This window comes from Sebastes fasciatus, chromosome 20 (genome assembly GCF_043250625.1).
Source record: "Sebastes fasciatus isolate fSebFas1 chromosome 20, fSebFas1.pri, whole genome shotgun sequence".
NCBI lineage: Eukaryota > Metazoa > Chordata > Actinopteri > Perciformes > Sebastidae > Sebastes > Sebastes fasciatus.
In genome coordinates, this window is record NC_133814.1 from 15,787,414 (window position 1) to 15,799,180 (window position 11,767).

At 41.8% G+C, this 11,767-nt stretch overlaps 1 protein-coding gene across 3 annotated transcripts in view; it reads left to right on the forward strand.

Annotated features, from left to right (window-relative positions):
* The window catches only part of afap1l2 (actin filament associated protein 1-like 2), a 42,590-nt gene that overhangs the window by 30,227 nt on the left and 596 nt on the right, over positions 1-11,767 (forward strand). The window contains exons 5-18 of one of the 3 annotated variants that reach the window (XM_074619224.1): positions 1,698-1,809; positions 3,712-3,923; positions 4,724-4,903; positions 5,551-5,637; positions 5,829-5,913; positions 6,005-6,109; positions 7,027-7,238; positions 8,207-8,352; positions 8,470-8,581; positions 9,464-9,721; positions 9,801-10,086; positions 10,942-11,115; positions 11,195-11,388; positions 11,480-11,671. In XM_074619224.1, the coding sequence (XP_074475325.1) occupies positions 1,698-1,809; positions 3,712-3,923; positions 4,724-4,903; positions 5,551-5,637; positions 5,829-5,913; positions 6,005-6,109; positions 7,027-7,238; positions 8,207-8,352; positions 8,470-8,581; positions 9,464-9,721; positions 9,801-10,086; positions 10,942-11,115; positions 11,195-11,388; positions 11,480-11,671 (2,355 nt within the window). Of the gene's footprint in view, positions 1-1,697; positions 1,810-3,232; positions 3,334-3,711; positions 3,924-4,723; positions 4,904-5,550; positions 5,638-5,828; positions 5,914-6,004; positions 6,110-7,026; positions 7,239-8,206; positions 8,353-8,469; positions 8,582-9,463; positions 9,722-9,800; positions 10,087-10,941; positions 11,116-11,194; positions 11,389-11,479; positions 11,672-11,767 lie in introns of those variants that run through there. The other 2 variants (XM_074619225.1, XM_074619226.1) reach the window with 2 other exon arrangements.

Here is an 11,767-nt window from a genome sequence, read left to right on the forward strand (position 1 = left end):
TTCTGGTATGTACCAAGGCAAATCTGGTCGCAAGTTGAGGAGATAAAGAAGAACTGGTGGGAAGTTTCTGTTTCAACATACTGTTTAAGTATTAGTCAGAAAGTGAGCTTTCAGTGCCTTAAATATAAACACCTGATGATGTAATTCCAGTCTGACATTTAATAAACTTCAAACCAGGAACATAAGTAAGCTAACCCACAAACAGGGGGGTGAAAAGAATAAAAATGTGTTGTTTTATAATTGACACAATCTCACAATTTCCAAATAACTGTGACTGTATCCCTGAGACCGGATCTGATGTGGATTTCTCCAGAATTTGCAGCAAATTGCCAGATGTGTGGATTTATGCAACCCAACAAGATGAAGATCAGCAAACCTTAAAGGGAAATTGTAGTTTAAAAGTCTAGAGCAGTGTTTCCCAAACTATTTTTTGGGGACCCGCTTTTTAAAAACGACCCAATTCACAATAGGTCTCATCTATAAATCGTAAGAAGAGAGAATTTGTGCTTTACTGAACATTTTTACCGCCATTTCCACATCACCTTATATTATCTTGAATAGGTAAACCTGCCATTTGTAAGAGATATACATTTGATAAATCACAACTTTGCTTGATGCACGTGTTATGAAGACATATACGCATGTTAAATACTTTTCATATTAGATTCAATGTTATAAGTAACGTACACTAACTATATTCCGTACATTAACGATGACCTTTATCGCCGATCGCTGAATAAATCCTTCCAGGTCGTGCTTAAAATGTATGTGTGTGTCATCTTCGGTTCCCCCTCTTTCATCCGCGACAAAGCAAGAGACCTCCACGCCATTTGTTCCTGTGAGATTACACTAAGTTTGGGAGGTGCGCCCACAGCGCCCCGGTGGAGGAAGCTCAAGCAGCTTGAGAGAGGAGATGACTAGAGCAGCGAAAACGTACATTTTGACTTAATGCTGCTGAGGCTATATGCTGAGAAAACGTATTTTTACATTTTTAACATTCACATTCGACAAAACTGGATTCAAACACACAACTTGTTTAACAGTTTAAAGGGTGTATTCAATCCTTAAGAAAAAGCTCAATAAGAAAAAGTGATGACAGATGTTGGATCATGTAGCAGCGTATATTAACTGACTTCAGTTGAGTGTAGAACTAATGGAGATATTCTAAATGAATTGAGACTCAGTGGAGTAGCCAAGCAGCAGAGAGTCTGGTGGTTTCCAGCAGCATGGGAAGGGGCAGACAGACCGTCTTTACCACACAGGAGATGAGAAGAAAGACAGAAGTGAAGCCAGACTGCTGATTGATTTCAGGAAAGCCACAGGGCCCACACACACACACATTAAAATACATGCTCTCCCTTTTCTTTTCCAACGCTCAAACACACGTTATACACTCTTCCCCCTGAAGGCGAGCATGTAACTCTCTAGTGCACAGGGTCAGACGAGGATTGGTTACATGAGGAATTCCCTACTTACTCCTGAAGTGACAGCTGGATTAGCCACATGTTTTCGGCCTGGGGGGAGAACGCATGTTGATAATGTGCGTGTGAATGTGTGTGAATGTATTGTTGTTAACCTGGACATTTTCCTCTTCAGGGCATCCATTGAACATACTTATATAGAGGATAACACTGAAATAAAAACGTTACATGTTATATTCCCTCATCCTCCTCTCTCATCCGTCTCTCATCTGTCAGGGTGTGGTGGGTCGGGAGCCGTTCCCCTTACCAGGAGTCCCTGCTCCAGCCTGTATAGACTCTTCAGAGAGTTACTACGAGGAGGCTCAGCCCTATGAGGAAGCGTTCAACGGTAAGAGCTCTGCTTCAATGTTATATTTTTTTGCCCACAATAAATAAGAAGATCCTTTATCTGTGAGTGCCGGTGCTTTGTTTCTTATATTTCTTCTTGGGGCGGATAACTTCTTGGAGAGGAATCATGCAAATCACGATACGAGCATGAACTTTGGTTGTTGTTGTCTCCAGATGTTTCTGATCAAATCTGCCCGATTGGCCAAATTGGCCTCCCGAAGTTGATTTTTGTTCATAGAAATGTGTGTAAAATCAGCAAAATCTGCTCCAGCAGGCTTGAAAACATATAGGAATCGACACCGAGATCCAGGGTTGGAAATTACTTAGTACCAGCCACCAGCCAAATGCTGGTAAAATATGCAAGTGGCTGCTAGATTTGCTTCACTCACTAGCCCAAAAAAAACTGGTAGATGGCTGGTAGATTTTGGAATCCAGTGGCAGGTGGACAAAAAAGTTAATTTCCAACAATGATATCATTCAAATCAATCATCTATACACATTTCTATGGAAAAAAAAAACAACTTTTGGTGACCAAACTTGAAAAAATGGCCTTCATCTTGGATTTTCTAATGACCTATCAGGCAGATTTGCACAATGTTTCTGCTATCCGCTCCACTATACCTGTTTCTATATCTTAGAATATTTTAATATTGGACCATGAAAGATTGTTTGGACATCATTTGAGGCCGCTTCATTATGGAAATACTGGTAGCTCACCATTGTGAAGTCATTACCGGTAAACCTTGATAAACAAGATGCTGTTCATATATGTTCTGGCTGTATTTCCAACCCCAAACCACACATGGGTTGCGTATGTTATAAACTCAAACCAGCCCTGTCTTGTTCTTTAGAAAAACCTTAATCTCTGTTAGCTGTTAACCATAATGGAAACAGCCTGACACAAAGGTGACACTTGCTTACGTACATATTCAATTCAACAAAAAAAGAAAATGTCGTTTTTTTCTGAGGAAGCGGTTTCATGCACTGCAAGACAAAAGCTGTTATGATGCACCAAGACACAGCATGACAGACCACACTCTATAAGACGCTGCAGTAGTATGTTGGGCTGTGGTAGATTAGTTACTTTAATTGCTCATATGTGACACAGCGAGACGCGTGGTGACTTTCTGTGTAATGCTGAGAGCTAAAATACTTCAGGTATTTCTGCAGATTGCTGCATTAAATATCATTATACCACAGCCGTGGAGTCGTTGATTGGCTAGAAGGAGGCATGTTATTGTTCACACAACCTCATCTCACCATCACAGATGTGAGCAATGAACAAAACTTTTAATTATTGGCAAGTTTTGATATATTATGGCTTTCTTTTATATTTATTTTCTCTATAAATACGTTTAAAGGCAGATTTCCTTTGGATTTTTTCCCCAATCTTGCTGCTTTCTTCTTCTTCTTCTTCCCGTTTTCTTCGATTGCTGTGTAGATCTGGACTGTTTTGGTCTCCTCTCAGGGCCCTGGATGCGAGTGCACAGCTCTGATAGTGTGGTCTATGCCGTTATCAACAGGGGTAGCTACCTTTCTGTCACTGGATGCGCATGTTGCACGGGCCAATGCAGCATGCCCTCAGTCCTTATTGTCCAGCATGACCGGCGTCTTTGCATGTAGAGAATCAACGTCATGTTGAGACTTGTGTGACAGCAGTCATTAATCAGTCCCATTTTATCAATTTCCTCCATTTGTTGTTTTGTCTTTCATCTTATCTTTTTCCTGTCACCAGCGTTCATCAATACTTTAACAGCTTATTTGCAGCCTGGCTGTTGCAAGGAAATCCTCTTCCATTGAAGGAGGTCATCAAGATCATTGCCACTCATGCCTTTTCATTAACCCCAGTGTGACTTTGCTTATTGTTTTAGCTTCTTATCTCTGATTTGTTTTTGTTTCTTAGATGATGGGGAAGCAGTTAGCAGTTCGTACGAGTCCTACGACGAGGAGGAAGTGACCAGAGGAAAGTCGCCGTCAGCGCAGCACCAGTGGCCGTCAGCGGATTCGTCTATCGAGCTCATGAAGGATGCTCGGATCTGTGCCTTCCTGTGGAGGAAGAAGTGGCTGGGCCAGTGGGCCAAACAGCTCTGTGTCATCAAAGACCATCGCCTGCTGGTGGGTAAAAAAATCTGAATTAAAGCCCCGGTGAGGTTTGGTGTGAAACAATTAAGGTCATGAGCACAGAGGATTTTTATGGAGGCTAATGTTTGTTTATTACAACAGTACAATGTAACTCAACACGGAAAAAAAAGATCAAATATATATTTAAAACTCACTGAGACTTAGCTGGAATTGTAACAACACACCTCTAAATACACAAAGCGGTATTATTTTTTTCTTGGAAATAAAGCGCATCAGCGTATTTTCCCATAATGTTGAATTTTCTTTCAATGTTATTAACCACACCTGTGGTTTTGCTTTTACATGTCAAATGTCTGGTGTGAAAAAAGGATTAGACTGGATTGACCTCAGTGGTTTAAAAAGTATAAAACCAGGAAAAGTGTGACTTATTTAAAACTTATTTACTTGCTTTGTTTCCCCATCATCAAAAAACCTTTGAGTAATCGATTACACAGTAGCTGATTTCACACTGGTTTAGTGTGTAATCAGCTAAGTGTGGTCCTTGAAACCATTCAGCTCTGACTCATGCAATGCACGGATGTGTAAATTTTTTACAGACCCTGAATGCATCACAATAGAAAACCACATGGTTGGACTCATTTGACCTTGTTCAAGTTCACTGTCTTTCTATTGTGCCAAATCATTAAGGGATTATGAGCTCTTTTTTAAAAACAACACAGATAGTATCTTGCCTGTAGCTACATATGTTAAGCTGTTCACCTTGTGGCTGCAGTCAGCCTCTCTTTGTACAATCAGAAAGTTAAGTCCAAGTGTTATCTCTGCCTCTCTCTCAGTGCTATAAGAGCTCCAAGGAGCAGACGCCTCTGCTGGACGTGAGTCTGCTGGGCTGCAGTGTGGTCTACAAGGAGAAGCAGCTGAAGAGGAAAGAGCACAAACTGAAGGTCATCCCGGTGGGAGGGGAGGCCATCGTGCTGGGCCTACAGAGCAAGGAGCAGACGGAGCAGTGGCTCAGGGTAAGATTTGAAAAACTGTGTGGGACAGTATTATTTTACAATCTGCTTTTAAGTTAATTCTGCAATTTTGATGATGAATTTAAAGGTCCCATATTATAAAAAAGGGAGATTTTCATGTTTTTTTATTATAAAACAGGCTTAAGTCCTATATAAATACTGTGAAAGTATCGAAACACTCAATCCACAGAAAAACACACACAGGCCGTATTCAGAAACTCTGCATTTGAAACAAGCTGTCGCGATTTCTGCCCTGTCACAAATATACAATATTTAGACCCTTGACACAATTTTAAACGTAAACATTCTAAATGTGTCCAAGTTTATTCCTGGTTGCAATTCATGTGAATGACATCAGCTGACAGGAAGTACACATGGACCCAAGCTGTTGCCTAGCAACGCAATTCTGTTGCAATTCAGTTGCAATTCCGTCCAAATGTGCTAAAACGGAGCGTTTAAGACAGAGGGTAAATACAGGCATATTCAAGCCGACAGTATGAGGGAAAAAAAAGTTTTTTGGAACATTACAGCATGTAAACATGTTCTAGTAGAAACACAAAATACAAGTATGAACCTGAAAATGAGCATGATATGGGACCTTTAATAAAAGATCTGAATATGTTGACACTTATCAACCTCTTGTTCATTAGGTGATTCAGGAGATCAGTCCCAAGCCGGCTGAAAACTGTGACGCCCAACACTCTGCGTCCGACTCCCCAAGGCTCATTTGTACAAAGGTACACTTACTTTGTGCTTTAGATTACCTGTCGTTCTATGATCAGATAACCTCTGGAAGAGGTCTGAGGAGCTTTTGATTGGCTCTACTTAAACCACAGGGCTCAGTAACAGTTTTAGTTTTTGTCATATTATTGTATTTCTGATGAACATGCCAACTAAATAACTACATTGTTGACCTGTGACCTCTCAGGGAGAACTGAGTGAGAGATACTCAGTGGCTTCAGAGAGCGGCAGCAGCACCGACAGCCATGCTGAGACTCCCGAAATCAAAGATGGTAAGACTTTTTTTTATTTTTCAGTTTCTATGCAGACTTGAGTCAGTCCAAAATATGTTTTTAAAAAATCGTGTCTCTTCCCCCTCCACAGTGAAGAAAAAATACGGTGCAGGTTTGAAGTTCAGCAACCTCATGAACATCGGCAAGAAAAAACCCTCCTCGTTGGAGAGCCCAGAGAAATGTGTGAACACCTCAGGTGAGCGGAGATCTACTGTACATGTCGTGCCAGATTATAAAATCCCAAAGCATGTACTGATTGTCACTCAGGTGCAGTTTCGTATCATTTGACACAATTACTTTCTGTCCTGCAGCCCTATCTGGGTGGTATTCAGTCTGGTGAAGGTCTGTACGTGTAGTTATTTTATAACAGACTGTCAATATTTTCCCATATGTAGACTTCTGATTTACAAAATAGCCATAATTAGACACTCTTATAACAAAATGTTGGGGTCCGCAGCACTTTACATTCTATCTGAAGAATTGGCCTCTACAGCTTAGAATGAAATAGTTCAACACAGAGAACATTTCAGCGACGTACATGAAACTTGCCTTGGCGGAGGTCTGCGCTCTCCGAGTGCACTTCTAGTTGTAAATGTTACTGTATTATTGTACATTTTATGTCACTGCACTGATATAATGATAATATAATGGCACATAAATGCAAGAACACCCTTTCAAAGAGCAATGAACTTGTGATTCTTAACAATACTCAGACATTGGAATGTGAAAAAAATATAAAAAATATTCTAAATAAATAAAACATAAATAAAATAAAACCACACAACCAAAATAAAATAAAGTAAATAAAATGGACTGTGTGATACCCAATGGTAGTTAAAACCCTGCTGTTTATTTTTAGCATATTGGTTAAAATGTCGGTGACATTCTTACGTAAAAAAACACGCATATAAACACAATATATCAAGGGTCAGCAAAAGTGGTCGAGGTCATGTCTATATATCGTACGATAAGCCGATAACGTAATTATCGTGACAGGCCTATTTATGATATTAAACAAAGGCAGATAACCATTGGTGAGGTCTAATGGACATGAACTATTTAAGGCAACATAAAGCAATACATTACAGGTTAACCTCCTCTTTCCTCTGTCAGGCTACCTCAACGTGTTGGTGAACAGCCAATGGCGAACCTGCTGGTGTCTCATAAAGAACGGACAGCTATGGTTTTACCAGGACAAGGGCAAAAACAAAGTGAGCCAACCAGCCGTGACCCTGGGGGGCTGCAGCGTGCTCCCCGACCCCAGCCCCGAGCACCTGTACTCCTTTAGGATCGACATTGACGGCACACAGCTGGCAACCCTTGAGGTAGACAACGAAACAGTGTCTTTTCTTTCTGCTTTGCAACATCCCTGCGAAGGTTTCGGATCTGAATAAAATGGCTTGACACCCTGACGTCTTGGTTTGGGGTGTCAGACATATCTGGTGGGTTAAAAGCTAGACCGACGGTCTACTGCGCGTTTCCTGTCCTCAGATGAGAGGACGGGTCGCTGCTGATCTGAAAAATAACCACAAGTCTAACATATCTGGTGAAAAAAAAAAAAACCCAGCATGTCTCAGAAAGAGAAACGGTGTACAGCTACGTATAGGAAACATGTCCTCATTTGGAAATCTCTTTCTGCTGACATCAAACTTTGTAATATACTGTATGTGTGCACACAAGGGTGGTCTGCATATGTGTTTGTGTGTGTGTGTGTGTAAAGGGTGTGGATGTACTGGGATTTTGGGGACTAATGCTTCGCCTCCCTTTTCCATTAGGTTTCCAGTACCACCCTGCTACAGTGCATATTTGGTCATAAGCCATGGAATCTAATGTTTAGTCTTGAGGGCTCTCTGACACATTTATGGTTCCCCCCGGTCTCGTATTTACCAAAACAAACACATCACCTGTTTTAATTCATAAGAAAAATATGTGCCAAACCATCATGCATCATGCAGTCCTATTAGATGTTTGAATCTCCCAAAATAATAACAGGCTGTGAACATGTTGCGTCTTGTTATGGGTGTAATTTAGAGCTGCTTTATAGTTTTTATATTCTCCGATGGCAAAACATATTGTCACAAAACTGCAAATTGCTATTGCTTTGTAGATGAGTAGAACTGCTGCTCAGCTGAGGATATTAGACAAGCTTTTTGCATATTGAAATACTGCTGGGAACCTATGCTATTTTATTAATACAAAGTGACAGATGGTATGCGACATAAACTCACGATGTTGCAAGCACATGGTATGTACTGAATGCACTTTAATTTGATCTTTTCCACTCGTCTCTCAGGCTAAGACGTCCGCAGACATGGGCCACTGGCTGGGTCTTCTGCTGTCGCAGACGGGGAGCAAGACGGACCCCGAGGAGCTGGCGTACGACTACGTCAACTCCGAGAGGATCTCCAGCATCGTCAACGCTGCCAAGACTTCCTTATAGTAAGATCCTCCTCGCTTCTGTTCCACTTTAAAAAGGGACGCTGGTCCCACCGCTTTATGCATACTTTGGCACGATATTCAAGCGGGACCTCTCTGTGTGTTTGTGTGTCTCTCCAGCTTGATGCAGAGGAGGTATTCAGAGCCAAACGCCTACATAGACACCCTGCCCTCCATCTCTCACAACTCTGATGAGCTGTATGATGATGTGGCGTCCTTAGCTGATCCAGAGGTATGTTATCTACAACCAAACAAACTGAGACACTTGATGTTCTTTCAATATCTGTACCGTTATTCCTGTACATCTGTTTAGTTTTGGAAAAAATCAGTTGTTAACTGTTCTCTTTGCGATATCCAGAGCATTAATATAGCAGCAATATAGCCGGCCGTGCGTGCCCTTTAGTGCACGTTTGTGCATGTAAGCGTGCCCCACTGGCTAGCTCAAGGCCGCCGCTCTGCACTGCTCTCATATGGAGGTTACAGCTGATAACAGCGTCGGTCAGGACGGCGTTATCAGCTGCTATCAGATATGCTCCCAATCTTGCATTTAGCACCTTTAAATTTTGTAGTATATGTTTATCCATAAATCATAAAATATTCTGTGAATTTTTGCAGAAAAAATTACCTCAAAACTGACTGATTATCAAAATAGCTGCAAATAAATTTGACTAATAGTGGAATCAATTGTTTCAGCTTCTAATATCCACAAATACGCATAATGAAATACGTTAGTGTCAGAAAATATTCTGTTTTCTTTATTATGACTACCGTTAACAAGGAAATAAAGATATCAGATTTAATAAATTAATGATTAAAAAAGCAGAACATGTTTGATGGGATACCTGATTTTTCAGGCATCATGTGCACACTCGTCAGAAAACATGCATTTCCTTATTTCAACATCCATGTTGATTGGTGAGGCACTCGTTCAAATAGAAAGTAAATCATCAGTGAAATCATTTGGTGCAGTGTTTGGTTTTTTGGAATAAAAACCTGCAGCCCTCTCTGCTCTGTTTTGTTTTCTAATCAATTTTCAATTTCAGTTTCATTTTTACATCTGGCCACTTTCCATGTCTTCACCATTAACTAACTTCCTACTCCCCATGTAACACAGGATGCTGAAGAGAGCGGCCTGCCAGACAGCGAGGACAACAATCCTCAGGAACATAATGAAACATGCGCGCCAGAGGACACCATTGACTCAGCGGGAACAGAACAGGACCCTGATAACAGGATTTACCTGGACCTGGTCCCCGTACGCTCCTTCCTCCATACGTCCTGTGGGGGTAAACCCCCCCCTGCCAAAGAAACTTCTGGACATTCCCCAGTCCCAGCGGAGGACCAGAAGGACGCCTCATCTCAAATGAAAGAGGTCGGTTACTGACTACTTGCACGACATTTCTACATTATATTCTGTGCTTTAATTCTATATTTTATACACTAATTTCCAGGTCATTATAACTAACCGTACTGAGCCGGAGTCAACACCTGTGTTAAACGGAACAAGTTCGACCTCCAGCAAACCAGAACAAGAGCGCCCCCCGACTCCCACTCCGCCGCAGCCACAAACTCAACCAGTCAAGACCTCATCCCAAAGCCAGGAGACCCCCAAGAGGACCAGTCTGGGGATCCCACAGGCCTTCAACTCCCCCGGGGTTCAGATCCATAAAGGCCCCGCTGTTTCTGCTGGGCTCCCTCAAAGTCCTCGACCCCTGCGGCCCAAAGCACATACCATAGGTGAGGACAAAAAAACGTGGGTTTGCACACACTTTTAAGATATCTGGGAAGCACATTTTCAACATTAAAGGTCCCATATCGTGCACATTTTCAGGTTCTTACATGTATTTTGGGTTTCTACTAGAACATGTTTATATACTTTAATGTTTAAAAAAAAACTATATTTTCCTCATACTGTCTGCTTGAATATACCTGTATTTACCCTCTGTCTGAAACGCTCCGTTTTAGTGCATTTCAATGGAATTGCAACAGAATTGCGTTGCTAGGCAACAGCTCGGGTCCATGTTTACGCCCTGTCAGCTGATGTCATTCACATCCACTGCAAAAGGAAATAAACTGGGACCCATTTAGAATGTTTACGTTTAAAACCTTGTAATGGTCTAAATATTGTAGATTTGTGACATCACAAATGGACAGAAATCCTGACGGCTTGTTTCAAATGCACAGTCTCTGAATACGGGCTGTGTGTGTTTCTCTGTGGATTGAGCGTTTCGATACTTTCACAGTATTTATATAGAACTTAAACCTGCTTTATAATATAAAAGCCATGAAAATGTCACTTTTTTACAATATGGGACCTTTAAGCGGAAAATGGTCTTAAAATAATTAAATTTCAGTGAGTAAATGTAGCTATTATTGTTTTCCTTGCTTCCCTTTCTCTGTAATCTTACATTACCATGGCTCCCTCTAGTGAAAATCTGCATCCTCTACAGTCAAAGGCACATCTTCACAGTGGCTAATGAATGCATCTTTTTTTTTTTTTTTCTCTTCGCATTCTTGTGCAAATTTCAAGATAAATACTGGATGTTTTTACTTGTATACGAGCTAAAAACATTTCAATCTTTAAATTCCCAGGGTGTCCCGGTGCAGTCGAAGGGAAACTGGGCAAGAACCGCACAGAGGCAGACGTGCGGCGCTACATCGATGAGCGCGACTGTCTGGAGAGAGACCGGGAGGAGATGAGGAGCAGTCTGGCAAACCTGAAGAAGGAGAGGAGGGAAACCAAAGAGGAGCTCAGCGCCTGCCAAGGTACATCTGCACTTCCTGTTACTACTACTGAAGGTTTTACAGTGATGTGTGTGACTTGACAGCTGTGTGTTATCCTCAGACCCCAAGCAGCAGGCCTCCTTAGAAGCCCGTTTGAAGCAGAAGGAGGAGGCGTGTAAGGATGCGGAGCGCCGCAGGGTGGAGGTAGAGCTGCGGTTGATGGAGGTGAAGGAAAGTCTGAAGAAGGTGGAGTCGGGGCCTTTCACACTGGGAACCACACTGGACAGCAGCCTCCAGGACACGCCCACGGTTAGTGTACTTTAAATTGATTTATATGAATTATTTGACATCAAAGACTTCCGCTCTCTTCACTCCCTAACTACCCTCTCTACCGTTTTACCCTCAGCCTAAAGCAGCAACCTTGCCTGCTCCCCAGACGTCCTCATCATCATCATCATCATCATCAACGTCATCATCCCAACCCTACAACAGCAGCGTCAGCGCAGACCCAGCCTCCCCCGTCAACTCTGCCTCTGCGCTAAAGAACAGACCCGCCTCCATCATGGCCACCAAGGGCAAAGTCCTGCAGAAAGCGAAGGTGACACTATAGATTTCTACATATTCAAAGCAAACATGATTGAAGAATGCATATTTCAGGAAGTACCATTATGATTGTATCTACTTTATACTGTTA